Raw genomic sequence first — 15,086 nt, 5'->3', positions numbered from 1 at the left:
GTGTGTGTTCCTGGACATGACACTCTTTTTAGCACAGGTAATGCCACAACTAGATGGCATGGATGTCTCTATAAGTTGTGTGATGGGGGGCAGTACCTGAGCTTTACTGTGCCATCGCATTTGCATATCATCCTGGTTACCACATCCGGCCCCATTTGTACTCTCTGCAGTGGAAAACCCCTACCACCAAAAGGAGGAAGTGGAGTTGGTATCTACAGACCAGGCCGAGGCTATCCCCAGGTAAACGTTCAGATGGGTTCAGGGTGTTTCAGCATGGACATCTGGAGATTGCACACAGCAAGGAGAGAATGTGCCCCAAGGGCCATTTATACCATTCAAAACTCCTCCCACAGAGACTCTGAGAGCAGCTCTCCAAACCTCCATGTGCTGTTGAGGTCCCCAAAGACTGTCCAGTCAACTCCCCCCAACATCCACTGAACACCTGCATAGTTACCTTGGGAACGAGTCAGCAGTCCAGGTCATTTCTAATGCCGCTGCTTCTGTGTGGCCTCCATTAAAGTGAGAGGCCTCTCCCTTGGCCCCTCTTCTTGTCCCTCATCAGCATCCCTGTGTTACATTCATAGACAGGGATTCCAATGCCCGGATGCATGCTACAGTGCTGATGTAATTAGGACACATCCTGAGGTAGTCCGGGGTGCTCAGGTGCTTTAGCTGGGTGGCAACATTCCACGACAAGGGGATTCTGTTCCCTGCAACTAGACATCTGGCTTCTGGCCAGCTTGTCCTTCTCTGTCCCCAGGGGGTTTTGAGAGTGGGCACCAGAGCCCTCTGCTCCTCAGTGTGTCTTCTGGCCTTTGGCTGCCAGCCTCCTCTCCTTCTGTCTTCCTGTCCCATATTCTCTGCCTTCTGCTGGGTCTTCCCTATCCAATGAAGGCTCACTTTGGATCAGGGGAGGATCTAGATCATATGGCTGTTAGTGGTTGGTCCTGTCCCTATTGGGTGACAGATCTCTCAGATTGCTAGGATGGTTTGGTGGAAATGGGTTGGGACTGAATGACCTTGTGTTAACCCTTCATGTTTTCTACCTCTTCCATCCTCCCCTCTGCATTCACACCTCAGGGTGGGTGAAGATCCACCCCCACTGGAAGGGCCAGATGCCATCGTGCCTGTCCTCAAGGATGACGGGTCCTACGTGCTCTGTGCATATTGGGCAGATGAACCTGAAGCACCAGACCAGGCCTGGGCTAGGGCCTGGCACTTTACAACCCAGCAACCCCTCTGCTGTGCTGAGGCCATTGTGGGTGAGTCCTTTGATTTGATCTTGCTTCAGACCTGCCAAACCTGATTGTACCTCAGTGACACTGGCCTGATTGTTCTAACCCCCAGAGAAAATGTCCTGATTTGGTAAGATGTCCCTTAGCTCAATCTAGATGGTCTGAAGTAGAATCTTGGTGGAATTTGCAGCAAAGATGTTTTACAGGCAGGTATTTCTTAACCTCAGAGCCCCAGGTTATGCTCCATTTTCTGGCACCAAAGCCAGTCATGTCGGCACCCAAGGCAGGTGTGATGGCATGGATCCAGCGATATATACTATGCACATGCATGGGGTGGGTTTTTTTCCTAGGCCTTACTTGGTAGAGTGGGATGTCTTTGGCCAGTTGTAGGCTTCCCTGTGAGACCTCTGCCCAACCATGGCTAAGATACTGCATGCCTGCCAGGACAGCTGTAGTCTTGGCTTACCTTCTCAGCCTGAGTTCTTAACCACACACCCCTAAACAGGACCACACTGTCTCTCTTATTTCCTTTATGTGACATCACCCCTTATCTGAAGCCCAGGACCATGTACTAAGGGTTCTATCTGAAATTACCCATGCTGGCCTCGAGCCTCTCAGGATTCACTAAGGGGCACGGTGTCTGCATGGCACCAAAAGACTTCAGTGGTGTGAAGCTCCTTGGGTTTCCCATGTTCATATTGCAGCAGAGTGTGTGAGCCTGGGAGCCTCCCACATTGGCTGTTGCGTGGGACGGTCCTCCCATTATGTGTTTGGTCTCTTAAAACATATCTGACTCACAGGCCAAGGACACAAAATGTTGAAAATGGCTGACCAATTGGGAAGGTTAAGGTTCCTGTTGTGTGTTGTGAAACACTCCCCCAAAAGGAGGTAGAGCAGCATTGTTAGTCAGAGGACTTGAGCATTACTGGCATGTCCTCTTGTTAATTAGGCTGTCACTGTCCAAGGCTGTGCCACAACCAGACAGTACAGATTTACTCAGAATATGGTGGGACAGTTGTGATACCTGTGCCTTACTAGCCCGTTGCATTTGCATGTCATCTCATTTACCATGCCCTGCCCCATTTGCACTCCTTTGCAGTGGAAGACTCCTCAAACAAAAAGGAGAAAGTAAAGGGGGCATCCTCAGATCAGGCTGAGGCTATGTCCAGGTAAGTTGACAGCTGGCTCCAGGGTTTTTAGTATGGTATGGCTATCTGGTGATGGCAGAAATGGGGTGAGAGAAAGTGCCCTGTGAGATTTTTAAAACATTCATTGCTCCTCCCCAGGAAGACCTGGCACACCTCTTGAAATCCCCATGTGCTGAGTTACACTGTGCTGCTGCCCAGGTCACTGCCCAGTTATCTTCCCCTGGACACCTGCATAAGTTTCCCTGGAAACCAGTCACCTATCTAGATCATTCCTAATACCACTGCTTCTGTGTGCTTTTCCTAAAAAGTGAAGGGCCACTCCCTCAGCCCCACTGCTTGTCCCTCATCAGCATCCCTTGTCCTTTTCTGTCTCCAGGGGTTGACAAGAGGTGCCCCAGGGCCCTCTGCTCTTCAGCATGCCTTCTGACAATTGCCTACAGCCTCCTCTCCTTCTATCTTCCTGTCCCATCCTCCCCATGTTCTGTTGGGTCTGCACTGTCCATGTGACGGTTCACTTTGACTGCACCAAGGGAGGCTCTAGATCAGATGGCTCTTAAGGGATGATCTTGTCTCTGTTGGGTGACAGACACTTTTGGACAGGGAGGAAGGATTGGTGGGACTGGATTGCAACTGAATGACTTTGTGTTAAACATTCCTCTTTTCCTCCCCTCTTGTCTTGTCCTCTGCATTCACACCTCAGGGTGGGTGAAGATCCACCCCCACTGGAAAGGCCAGATGTCATCGTGCCTATCCTCAAGGGTGACGGATCCTACCTGCTCTGTGGATTTTGGGCTGATGATCCTGAAGCACCAGTCCAGGCCTGTGCTGAGCTCTGGCACATTGCAACCCAGAAGCCCATTTGCTGTGCTGAAGCCATTGCGGGTGAGTCCTTTGATGTGACTCTAGCTGCAGACCTGATAAACCTCCTGAGTGCACCTGGTGACCCTGTCCTGCTTTCTTGAACACTGCTGGGAAAGATTGTGATGGGGTAGGCTGAACCATGGGGCAGATCTAGATTGACAGAGACAGAACCTGGGGTTGAGTTTGCTGCACTAATTTAGGCATGTGTTATTTAACCTGAGATCCCCATGTTATACCCCATGCTCAGCAATGAATCTGACCAAGTCACTGTGCCCAAAGCAGGTGTGATGGCATGGCCCAGGCTTTGGAGCCTGTGCTCATTCATGTGACAGGGTTTTCTTCCAGGCCTCCACTTGAAGAGTGGGATGCCTTTTATCAGTGCAGGCTTCCTTGTGAAACCTCTGCCCCATTTGGTTACCAAGACACTGCATGCCTGCCAGGACAGCTATTTTGGCTACTTTCTCAGCCTGAGATCTCCACCAGATCCCGCTGAGTAGGGTCACACTCTTTCACATTCCCACTGTGGTGATGTCATTCCAAATCAGGAATCCTCAGCCATGTATTGAGGGTTCCATCCTGAAGTAGTCAGTGCTGGCCTCGTGTCTATCTGGATGCTCTAAGGTGCACAGTGTCTGCATGGCACCGAAAGACTTCAGTGCTGTGAGCCCCTGTTGGATTCACATGTTCACATTGCAGCAGAGTGTGTGTGCCTGGGAATCTCCCACTTTGGATGTTGCATGGGATGGTCCTCCCATTGTGTGTATGGTCTCTTAGAACATATCTGACTCACAGGCCAAGGACACATATGGTTGAAAATAGCTGACCACTTGTGGAAGATCAGGATGCCTGTTTTGTGTTATGAAAAACTTCCCAGGTAGGGAGGGAGGGCTACATTATTAGACAGAGGACTTGCCATTCCAGGCTTGTCCTCCTGTGAGTGAGGCTGTGGCTAACACAGGCAGTTCCACAACTTGACAGCTAGGTGTCTTCAGAAGCTTGTGACAGTGGGTGGTGCCTTACTTTATGCCATCTCATGTACATGTCATCCCATTGACCACATCCTGTCCCATTTGCACTCTCTGCAGAGGAAGAGTCCTCCTGCAAAAAGGAGGAAGGGGACTCAGCATCTGCAGAGCAGGCCGAGGCTATACCCAGGTAAGTCGGCAGATGGGGTGGGGGTTATTTATTATGGACTCCTGGAGATGGCAGACATGGGGAGGAGAGAATGTGCCCCATAAGCAATATTTACCATTCAAAGCTCCTCCCATGAATATTCTGCGAGTACCTCTTCAAAGTTCCATGTGGTGAGGCTGGCCCCAGGGGTCTGGGAGAGGGACACCAGAGCCCTCTGCTCCTAGAATGCTTTCTGGCCTTCTATTGACAGCGACCTCTCCTTCTATCTTCCTGTCCCATCCTCTCTGCATCCTGCTGTGTCTGCCCAATCCTGTGAAGGGTCTCTTTGTCTGAACAAGGGGAGGATCTAGATCAGATGGCTCTTAGAGAGTGCTCCTGTCTCTATTGGTGAAAGACTCTTTCTGAGAGCTAGGAAGGGTTAGCAGTGCTGGGCTGCAACTGAATGACTTTGTGTTAAGCCCTCATCTTTTCCTCCCCTCTTGTCCTGCCCTCTGCATTAACACCTCAGGGTGTGTGGAGATCCACCCCCACTGGAAGGGCCAGATGCCATCGTGCCTATCCTCAAGGAAGATGGATCCTACCTGCTCTGTGGATATTGGGCTGATGAGCCTGAAGCACCAGTCCAGGCCTGGGCTGGGGCCTGGCACTTTACAACCCAGCAGCCCATCTGCAGTGATGAGGACACTTTGGGTGAGTCCATTGATATGATTCTTGTTGCAGGTATGATAAACCTATGAGCATCCCAATGACCCTAGTTGCTTGCTCTAAGCCCCTGGGGAAAGGTGGTGATGTGGTAGGCTTTCCCCAGGGCTACATCTGGATGGACTAAGGCAGAACCCTGGGTGGAGTTTGCAGCATGGATGTAGTCTAGGTAGGTGTTTCTTGCCCCAGCCCTGTGCCATGACCCTGCCATTTCTCCCAGGAAATCTGTACTCCTGGCTACCTTCTCAGCCCAAGATCTTAACCAGATGCTCTTGAAGTGGGCTGTTCATTCTCTTGTTCCCATGGTGGAGACTGCACTTCCCCTCTGGAACACTTAACCATGTACTGGGGGTTCCATCCTGAGGTTGTCAATGCTGGCCCCGTGCATCTCGGGATCCACTAGGACCACAGTGTCTGTATGACACCAAAAGGCGCCTGTCTGTGGGAAGCTCTATGGGTTTCCCATGTTCATTTTATGGCAGGGGATAGTAACCAGGGAGTCCCCACATTGCCTGCAGGATCAGATGAGCCTCTAATTGTGCAGTTGAACACTGAGACACCTAAGAGAGCCAGGGGATTGAATGTGGCTGACCCCTGTGGGAGATCAGGATGCCCAATGAGTGAGTTGACACACTCTCAGACAGGGAGGGAGATTTCCATTGTTGGGCAGAGGACTTGTCAAAACATGCATGTCCTTATGGTTTGGTTCTGTTGTTAACCAAGATAGTACCACAACCAGACAGCATAGATATCCTTGGAATCTGGTGTGACAGTAGGCGGTACCTGTGCTTTAGCATGCCCTCACATTTGCTTATCATCTCATTTGCCGTGTCCTGCCCCATTTGCACATCTTTGTGGTGGAAGAGCCCTCATTTCAAGAGGAGGAAGGTGTGGTGGCACCTGCAGACCAGGCCGAGGCTAATCAGAGGTAAACCTAGAGATGGGTTGAGGGGGCTTTACTAGGGACCCCTAGAGATGGAAGACGTGGGAGAAGAGAAATTGCCCCACTCAAATCTCTTCCTACAAATGCTCTGGAGCACCTCTTGAAGGCTCCATGTGCTGAGGTGGACCCCAAATCCTGCCAGATGCCATCACTTATCCTCCTTTGGACACCTGCACAAATATTCCTGGGCCCAGTCTCCTGTTGAGGTCATTCCTCGTGCCACTGCTTCTGTGTGACCTCTCTAAAAACTGAGGGCAACTCCCTCAGCCCCTCTGCTTTTCCTTCATTAGCAACCCTGCAATACGATGATAAAGACAGGGATGCACTGCACAGTTCTGACAGAAATGGGACCCATCCTGGGGTTGTCTGGGCTGTTGAAGTACTTTCCCTGGGTTGGAGCATTTCACATTAATGAGAATCTTTTCCCTGAAACTAGACAACTTGCTTCTGGCCGGCTTGTCCTTCATTGTCCTCAGGGGGCTGTGGGAGTGGGCACCAGAACCCTGTGCTCCTCCTTCAAGCCTTCTACTGACAGCTTCCTCTCCTCCTATCTTCCTGTCCCAGTCCCTCTGCATTCTAATGTGTCTGCCCTGTCCATGTGAAGGCTCATGTTGTCTGAACCAGAGGATGATTTAGATCAGATCGATCTTAGAGGATAATCCTGTCTCTTGGGTGACAACTCTTTCAGACTGCTAGGAGGGATTGGTGGGACTGGGTTGGTGGAACTGAATGACCTTGTGTTAAGCCCTCATCTTTTCCACCCCTCCCAGCCTCTGCTCTGCATCACACCTCGGGGTGTGTGAAGATCCACCCCCACTGGAAGGGCCAGATGTCATTGTGCCTATTCTCAAGGATGATGGATCCTACATGCTCTGTGCAGTTTGGATGGATGATCCTGAAGCGCCAGTCCAGGCCTGTGCTGGGGCCTGGCACCCTACAGCCCAGCAGCCCATCTGCTGTGCTGAGGCCATTGTGGGTGAGTTCTTTGATGTGAAACTTGATGCAGGGTAGCCAAACCACAGGAGTACACCCATAAACCCTTGGCCTGCTTTCTGCAACACTCTGGAAAAGGTCTGAAATCTTAGGCTATCCACTAGACTTCATCGAGGTGGACTGAGGCAGAACCTTGTGTGGAGTTTGCAGCAACTGTTTAGTGTAGGCAGGTGTTTCTTAACCTCAGAGCCCAGGTTATTCTCCACTTTCTGGCACCAAAGCCAGCTGTGTCACTATGCCCAAGGCAGATGTTGTGGCATCGATCCACCATGAGCCTGTGCTCATGCATGCGACAAGGTATTTTTCTAAGGCTCCTCTTGGAAGAGTGGGATGCCTTTTGCCAGTGGCAGGCTTCTCTGTGAGACCTCTGCCCCAGCAATTTGCAAAGACAATGTCTGCCCACTAGGCCAGCTATACTTCTGGTCACCTTGCTGAACTGAGATCTTAATCACATCCCTTTGAACAGGGCCATACTGTCTCTCTTATTCCTACTGTGGTGATGTCATACCTCATCTGGAACCCTGGGCCATGTCCTGAGGGCTCCATCCTGTGGTAGCCAGTGCTGGCCTATTGCCTCTTGGGGTTCACTAAGGGACACAGTGTCTGCATAGCACCAAAAGTCTTAGTCATGTGAAGCTCTGAGAGTTTCACATATTCATATTGCAGCAGAGTGTGTGAGCCTGGGAGTTCCCACCATGGCTGTAGGATGGGATGAGCCTCTCATTGTGTGGTTGGTCTCTTAGAACATATCTAACTCATAGACCAAGGGCCCATATGATTGAAAACAGCTGACCACTTGTGGAAGATCATGATGCCTGTTATGTGTGATGAAACACTCCCAAGAAAGGGAGGGCTGCATTGTCAGGCAAAGGACTTGGCATTGCAGGCCTGCCCTCCTGGGAGTGAGGCAGTGGCTGACCAAGGTCATGTGACCACACCTTTCTTAGGAATATGCTAGAATATGGTGTGGTACCTGTGCTTTACTAGGCCATCGCATTTGCATGGCATCTCATTTCACATGCCCTGCCTCATTTGCATTTCTTTGCAGTGAAAGATGCCACCTACCAAAAAGAGAAAGTCATGTTGGCAACTGCTGATTGGGCTGAGGCTACCTCCAGGTAAATCGACAGATGTGTTCAGGGTGTTTTAGTATGGACACGGGGAGATATCAGACGTGAGGTGAGAGAATGTGCCCTTTGTGTGATTTATATCATTCAGTTTTCCTCCCACAATGACTGGATGCACATCCTGAAAGCTTCATGTGCTGAGTTGCACTGTAACACTGTCCTGCTCACTGCCCATTTACCCTCAGTGGACCCCTATATAAATTTCCCTGGAAACCCGTCACCTGTCTAGGTCACTCCTAATGCCACTACTTCTGTGTGGCCTCTCTAAAAAGTGAGGGCCACTCCCTTGGTCCCTCTGCTTGTCCTTCATCAGCATCCCTGTGGTGCAATGGTGAGACAGGGAGTGTGCAGTGCCTGATGACACCACAGTGCTGATGGAAATGGGACCCATCCCGAGGCTGTCTGGAGTACTGAAGAGCTTTAGCTGGGTGGGAACATTGCACCCCAAGGGGATTCTTTCCCTGGAACTAGACAATTGGCTTCTGGCCAGCTTGTTCTTCTCTGTCCCAGGATGCTGTAAGAGGGCCCTCTGGCCTTGGGCTGACAGACTCCTCTCCTATTTTCCTGTCTCACCTTCTCTGCATCCTGCTGGGTCTGCCCTGTCCCTGTGAGACTAATTTTGAATCAAGGGAAGATCCATTCTGATGGCTGTTAGTGGATGGTCCTGTCCCCATTGTGTGACAGACCTTAAGGACTGCTAGGAAGGTTTGTGGAACTGGGTTGGAACTCAATGATTTTGGTTTAAGCCCTCATCTTTCCCAATCCTCTCATCCTCCCCTCTGCTTTCACCCCTCAGGGTGTGTGGAGATCCACCCCCACTGGAAGGGCCAGATGTCATCGTGCCTATCCTCAAGGATGATGGATCCTACTTGCTCTGTGGATACTGGGCAGATGAGCCTGAAGCACCAGTCCAGGCCTGGGCTGGGGCTCTGCACCCTACAGCCCAGCAGCCCATCTGCTGTGCGGAGGCCATTGTGGGTGAGTCTTTTGGTGGGAATCTTGCTCTAGACCTGCCAAACCACCTGAGTGCACCCTAGTGACAGAGGCCTGCTTGCTCTATACCCCTGGGGAAAGGTGTGATGTGGCAGGAACTCTGTGCTACTTCTGGGTGGACTAAGCAGAGCCCTGGGTGGAGTTTGCAGCAGGGATGTAGTGTAGGCAGGTATTTCATAACCTCAGAGCCCCAGGTTATGCTCCGTTTTCTGACAAGCAAGCTGACCATGTTGCTGTATAAGAGGCAAGTGTGATGGCAGGGCCCCAGCCTGTGCTCCTGCATGTGTCAAGGATTTCTTCTAGCCTACACATGGAAGAGTGGGGCACCTTTGGCCTTGCCCTAGATGCCATTACACTGCATGCCTGCCACCACAGCTCTACTCAGGTTACCTTCTCAGCCTGATATCTTTCTCAGATCCCGATGAACTGGGCATGCTGTCTCTCTCATTCCAATTGTGTTGATGTCACTCTTCATCTAGAACCCTGAGCCATGTCCTGAGGGTTCCATGCTGAGGTTGCCAGTGCTGGCCTCATGCCTCTCAGGATCCACTAAGGGCCACTGTGTGAATGACACCAAAAGGCTCCTGTGTGTGTGAAGCTCTGTGGGTTTCATATGTTCATACTGTGGCAGGGTGTACATGCCCAGGAGTCCCCCACCAATGACTGCTGTGGGGATGAGCCCCCTTTTGTGACACATCAGACATAGACCAAGGAGCCACATGGTGAAAGCGGCTGGCCCCTCATGGAAGATCAGATGCCTGATCTGTGGCTATCACACTCCAGACAGGCAGGGAGCTCTCCATTGGTAGGCAGAGGACTTGCCATTGTAGGCATGTTCCCTGGGAGTGAGGCTGTTGCTAACACCTGTTCACTAAGTGAGCAGCATAGGTGTCCTCAGAAGCTGGTGGGGCATTTGTGATACCTGTGCTTTACTATGAGAATGTGTTTGCATGCCATCTCATTGACCATGTCCTGCCCCATTTGCCCTCCTTGCAGTGGAAGATGCCTCCAGCCAGAAGGAGAAAATAGAGATGGCATCTGTGGAGCAGACTGAGGCCACACCCAGGTAAATCTGCAGATGGGGTCTTTCTTTCTTTCTTTCTTTCTTTCTTTCTTTCTTTCTTTCTTTCTTTCTTTCTTTCTTTTTTTGTGTGAATATCTGGAGATTTGTGACACGGTGGGAGACAATGTGCAACTGGAGTCCATTTATAGCATTCAAAGTTCCTCCCAAGTAGACTCTGTCTAAGGAGGGCCCCAAACACTTTCCATGTCAGCCCCATGTCCAGCCTCCATTGGACAGCTGCAGAAGTTTCCCTGGGAAAGTCACCAGGCCAGGTCATTCCTAATGCCACTGACTCTCTGTGGCCCATTGAGAGAATGACCACTCGCTCAGCCTACTGGTTGTCTCTCATCAGCCCCCCCACCCCACAGTACAATGGTAGATACAGGGAATGTCCACTGCACCCATGCACTCCTTAGTGCTGAGGGAATGGGGACCATCCTGAGGTGCTCTGTGGTGTTAACGTGCTTTAGGAGGGTGTGAGAATTCCACCAAAGGGGACTCTTTCACTGAAACTAGCAACTGGCTTCTGGCAATCTTGTCCTTTTCTGTCCCCCTGGGGAAGGGGGGTGAGTGTTGGAGAGGGGCGGCGAGCCCTGTGCTCCACAGTGAGACTTCTGGCCTTCTACTGACAGCCTCCTTGTCTCCTGTCTTGCTGTCCAGTTTCTCTACATCCTGCTGGGTCTGCCCTATCTGTGTGAAGGGTCACTGTGTCTGAAGCAGGGAGGATCTAGATCAGAGGCTTTTAGAGGGTGATCCTGTCCCTATTGGGTGAAAGATGCTTTCAAAATGCTAGGCAGGTTTGGTGCGACTGGGTTGGAACTGAAAGAATTTGTGTTAAGCCCTCATCTTTTCCTCTCCTCCTGTCCCCTCCTCTGCATTCACACCTCAGGGTGGGTGAAGATCCACCCCCACTGGAAGGGCCAGATGTCATCGTGCCTATCCTCAAGGATGACGGATCCTACCTGCTCTGTGCATATTGGGCAGATGAGCCTGAAGCCCCAGTCCAGGCCTGGGCTGGGGCCCTGCACCCTACAGCCCAGCAGCCCACCTGCTGTGCTGAGGCCATTCTCGGTGAGTCTTTGATGTGACTCTAGCTGCAGACCTGATAAACCTCCTGAGTGCACTCCTATAACCCTGGCCTGGTGCTCTGACTCCACTCATCTTCTGGAATCCTAGGGAATGTACTGAGGATTCCATCCTGTGGTTGCCTGTGCTGGCTCGTGCCTCTCAGGATCTACTAAGAACCACAGTGTCAGCATGGCACCAAAAGGCTCCTGTGTGTGTGGAGCCCTGAGGGTACACATGTTCATATTTTGGCATGGTGGAGGAGTCTGGGAGTCCCTCACCATGGCTTAGGATTGGATGAGCCCCCATTGTGTGGTTGGTCACTTAAAACACATCTGGGTGTCAGCACCGTGGTGCAGTAGGTTAATCCTCTGCCTGCAGTGCCAGTACCCCATATGGGCACCTGTTCTAGTCCTGGCTGCTCCACTTCCAGTATAGCTCTCTGCTATGGCCTGGGATAGCAATATAAGATTGCCCAAGTCCTTGGGCCCCTGCACCCGCATGGGAGAACAGGAAGAAGTGCCTGGCTCCTGGCTTCAGATTGGCGCAGCTCTGGCTGTTGTGGCCATCTGGGGAGTGAACCAATGTAAGGAAGACCTTTCTCTCTGTCTCTCCCTCTCACTGTCTGTAACCCTAACTCAATTAAAATAAATAAAATCTTTAAAAAAGTAACACACACCTGGAACTTACAACATATAGCCATGGGATTGAGAGCAGCTGATCACTTTTGGAAGATCAGGATGCCAAATGAGTGAGAGGGCACATGCCCAGCAGGGAGGGAGATTTCCACTATTGGGCAGAGGACCTGTCTAAACAGGCATGTCCTCCTGTTTGGGAGCTGTTGCTAAGCAAGGTAGTGCCACAGCTGGACAACATAGATATCCCTGTATGACTGTGGGTGGTACCTGAGCTTTAATATACCATCGCTTTTGTTCGTCATCTCATTTGCCATGTCCTGCCCCATTTGCACATCTTTGCAGTGGAAGAGCCCTCATCACAAGAGGAGGAAGGGAAGGTGGCACGTGCAGACCAGGCCGAGGCTAATCAGAGGTAAATCTACAGATGGGTTGAGGGTGTTTTACTCTGGACATCTGGCATGGCAGACACGGGAGGAGAGAAAGGGACCCATGAGCCATTTTTCCCATTCAAATCTCATCCTACAGACTGTGGACCATGTCTTGAAAGCCCCATGTGCTGAGGCAGGTCACAAACACTGTGCAGGTCACCAACTACATATCCTCTTTGGAACCTACATAAGTTTTCCTGGGGTCCAGTCATGCCGAGGTCATTCCTCATGCCACACTTTTATGTCACCTCCATAAAAAGTGTTTGGCAGCTCCCTCAGCCCCTCTGCTTGTGCTTCATCCACATCCCTGCAGTACAACAATAAAGACAGGGATGTCCAATGCACCAATGCTCTCCACAGTGCTTAGTGAAATGGGATCAATGCCAAGGGCATCTTGGTTGTTAAACTGCTTTCCTTGGTTGGAAGCATTCCAGACCAAGGGGATTCTTCTCCCTGAAACTAAACAGGCTTCTGCTCAGCTTGTCCTTTCCTGTCCCAGGGGGCTGGGAGAGGGACACAGAACCCTCTGATCCTCAGCGCCTTCTGCCCTTCGGCTGCCATCCTTCTCTCCTCTGTCTTCCCGTCCCATCCTTCTCTGCATCCTGCTGGGTCTTAGCTATCTGTGTGAAGGCTCACTTTGTCTGCACCAGGGGAGGATCTAGATCAGATGGCTCATAGAGATTGATCCTTTCCCTGTTGGCTGCTTTCAGACTGCTAGGAAGGTTTGGTGGAACTGGGTTGGAACTCAATGACTTTGTGCTAAGCCCTCATCTTTTCTACCTCTTCCGTCCTCCCCTCTGCATTCACACCTCAGGGTGTGTGGAGATCCACCCCCACTGGAAGGGCCAGATGCCATCGTGCCTATCCTCAAAGAAGATGGATCCTACCTGCTCTGTGGATACTGGGCAGATGAGCCTGAAGCACCAGCCCAGGTCTGGGCTGAGGCCTTGCATGCAAAAACTCAGCAGCCCATCTGCTGTGCTGAGGCTTTTTGGGTGAGTCCTTAGATGTGAATCTTGCTGCAGACCTGTCAAAGTGCCCGAGTGGACTCCTATGATGCAGGCCTGCTTGCTGTTACTCCCCAGGGAAAGGTGGTGATGTGGCAGGCTGTCCCCTGGGCTATATCTGGATGGACAGAGGCAGAACCCATGGTGGAGTTTGCAGCACAGTTGTAGTGTGGCTGGTGTGTCTTGGCCTCATAGTCCCAGGTTATGCCCCCCTTTCTGACACTGACACTTGTTGTGCCTGAAGCACGTGATGGGGCATGGCCCCAGCTTTTGTTACTAAACTTTTGTTGCTGAACAAATTATTTACTCTTAAGTATTTATATCTCATTTGAGGGTTTTGGGAAAAAAATCTGTATTCTTTCTGTTGGACTATTAAGTCAAATGGTTTTCAGAATGTCTGACTTAGAATTGTTTTGTAGGTTCTAGGTTTTCTTAGTAACTCATGCCCTGCAGATGAGCTGAGTTTGGTCCTAGTCTCTGTCACTGCTGAGCAGTCCCTCCAGACTCAGCTGGCAGCAGGCCCTGACCAAGACTCTCATTTGATTTCTTTCTGTCTCCCTCTCAGGTGCTAAGAACTTCCTCTGGTGGATACCATGAAACCTGACTCTGTTCATTCCAGGACCCCATTTATATTAAAGTTTGGTTTTGTTAATTATTTGGGTTGAATATTTTGCTCCATAATCTTTAAACCTCACAAATACATGGATTAGTATAACACTGGAACCTGGAATTCTAGGTGTCTTCTGATAACTGTAGTCAAGATTGCTTCTATGCCACAGGACGTGTCTACATGCATCAAGTCTAGTGAAAAAAGCCAGACATAGTCCAATACCATGTGAGTACAGGTTAAAGCAGACCTGCTGGGAGTGCACAGTAAGGAGGCAGTTCTAAGGTGAATGCAAGAATGCATATACTCAAGATGAGCATGAGAATCTCTCAAGACAGTGAGGGAGTGTCATTAGAAAGGTGTGTGGGACTCTTCTGGAATCTTAGTGGGGATATTCACTTTCAACAACATATTAATGTATCCCCTTGAATTTCATGGGTCTTTCTCCATACTGGTTTACAAAACAAAGGAAAATGATCGGGCCGGCACCATGGCTCAATAGGCTAATCCTCCACCTAGCAGCACCTGCACACTGGGTTCTAGTCCCGGTTGGGGCTCCGGATTCTGTCCAGTTGCTCCTCTTCCAGGCCAGCTCTCTGCTGTGGCCAGGGAGTGCAGTAGAGGATGGCCCAAGTGCTTGTGCCCTGCACCCCATGGGAGACCAGGAGAAGCACTTGGCTCCTGCCTTTGGATCAGAGGGGTGTGTCGGTCACAGTGTGCCAGCTGTGGCAGCCTTTGGAGGGTGAACCAATGGCAAAAAGGAAGACCTTTCTCTCTGTCTCTCTCTCTCACTGTCCACTCTGCCTGTCCAAAAAAAAAAAAAGAAAGAAAGAAATGATCATTTCCTGTCAGCACATCATCACAGGAAGCACACAGGGAACTATGAAATTTGGCTGTTTTTCTTCTGCACAGTGCAGTGAGCCTTGGGCCCCTTGCTGCCTGACTGTTGAGCAAAGGGTAGGAGGTGGCCCACATGCCAGCCAGGCCCCAATGGTGGTGTACAACTGGTGGAAGCCTCCCTCCAAGGGGATTGTTGGCAACTGTAGAACCAAACTTATGTCCCTGGACTGACTCAGTGTCTCTGAGAAGCTGAGAAAGAGACAAAGAGAAACAGAGAGGGAGAGGGAGAGAGAGAGAAAGAG

General features: G+C 50.8%; 1 protein-coding gene across 22 annotated transcripts in view; it reads left to right on the top strand.

The window, feature by feature from the left end:
• The window catches only part of LOC127489171 (uncharacterized), an 83,792-nt gene extending 69,310 nt beyond the window's left edge, over positions 1-14,482 (top strand). For 16 of the 22 annotated variants that reach the window (XM_070063839.1, XM_070063834.1, XM_070063843.1 and 13 more), the window contains 15 exons: positions 171-240; positions 1,081-1,262; positions 2,335-2,404; positions 3,084-3,265; positions 4,330-4,399; positions 4,887-5,068; positions 5,945-6,008; positions 6,794-6,999; positions 8,065-8,134; positions 8,940-9,121; positions 10,133-10,202; positions 11,089-11,270; positions 12,245-12,314; positions 13,145-13,325; positions 13,903-14,482. In XM_070063839.1, coding sequence (XP_069919940.1) covers positions 171-240; positions 1,081-1,262; positions 2,335-2,404; positions 3,084-3,265; positions 4,330-4,399; positions 4,887-5,068; positions 5,945-6,008; positions 6,794-6,999; positions 8,065-8,134; positions 8,940-9,121; positions 10,133-10,202; positions 11,089-11,270; positions 12,245-12,314; positions 13,145-13,325; positions 13,903-13,941 — 1,820 coding nt within the window. In that variant the 3' untranslated portion in view covers positions 13,942-14,482. The remainder of the gene's footprint in view (positions 1-170; positions 241-1,080; positions 1,263-2,334; positions 2,405-3,083; positions 3,266-4,329; positions 4,400-4,886; positions 5,069-5,944; positions 6,009-6,793; positions 7,000-8,064; positions 8,135-8,939; positions 9,122-10,132; positions 10,203-11,088; positions 11,271-12,244; positions 12,315-13,144; positions 13,326-13,902) is intronic. The other 6 variants (XM_070063848.1, XM_070063850.1, XM_070063829.1 and 3 more) reach the window with 4 other exon arrangements.
• Positions 14,483-15,086: the final 604 nt, after the last annotated feature.

The sequence above is a fragment of the Oryctolagus cuniculus genome, chromosome 19, assembly GCF_964237555.1.
Source record: "Oryctolagus cuniculus chromosome 19, mOryCun1.1, whole genome shotgun sequence".
In the NCBI taxonomy this organism is placed as follows: domain Eukaryota; kingdom Metazoa; phylum Chordata; class Mammalia; order Lagomorpha; family Leporidae; genus Oryctolagus; species Oryctolagus cuniculus.
The sequence above is the reverse complement of the archived record's forward strand: the minus strand, read 5'-3'. Positions and strand labels throughout refer to the sequence as shown.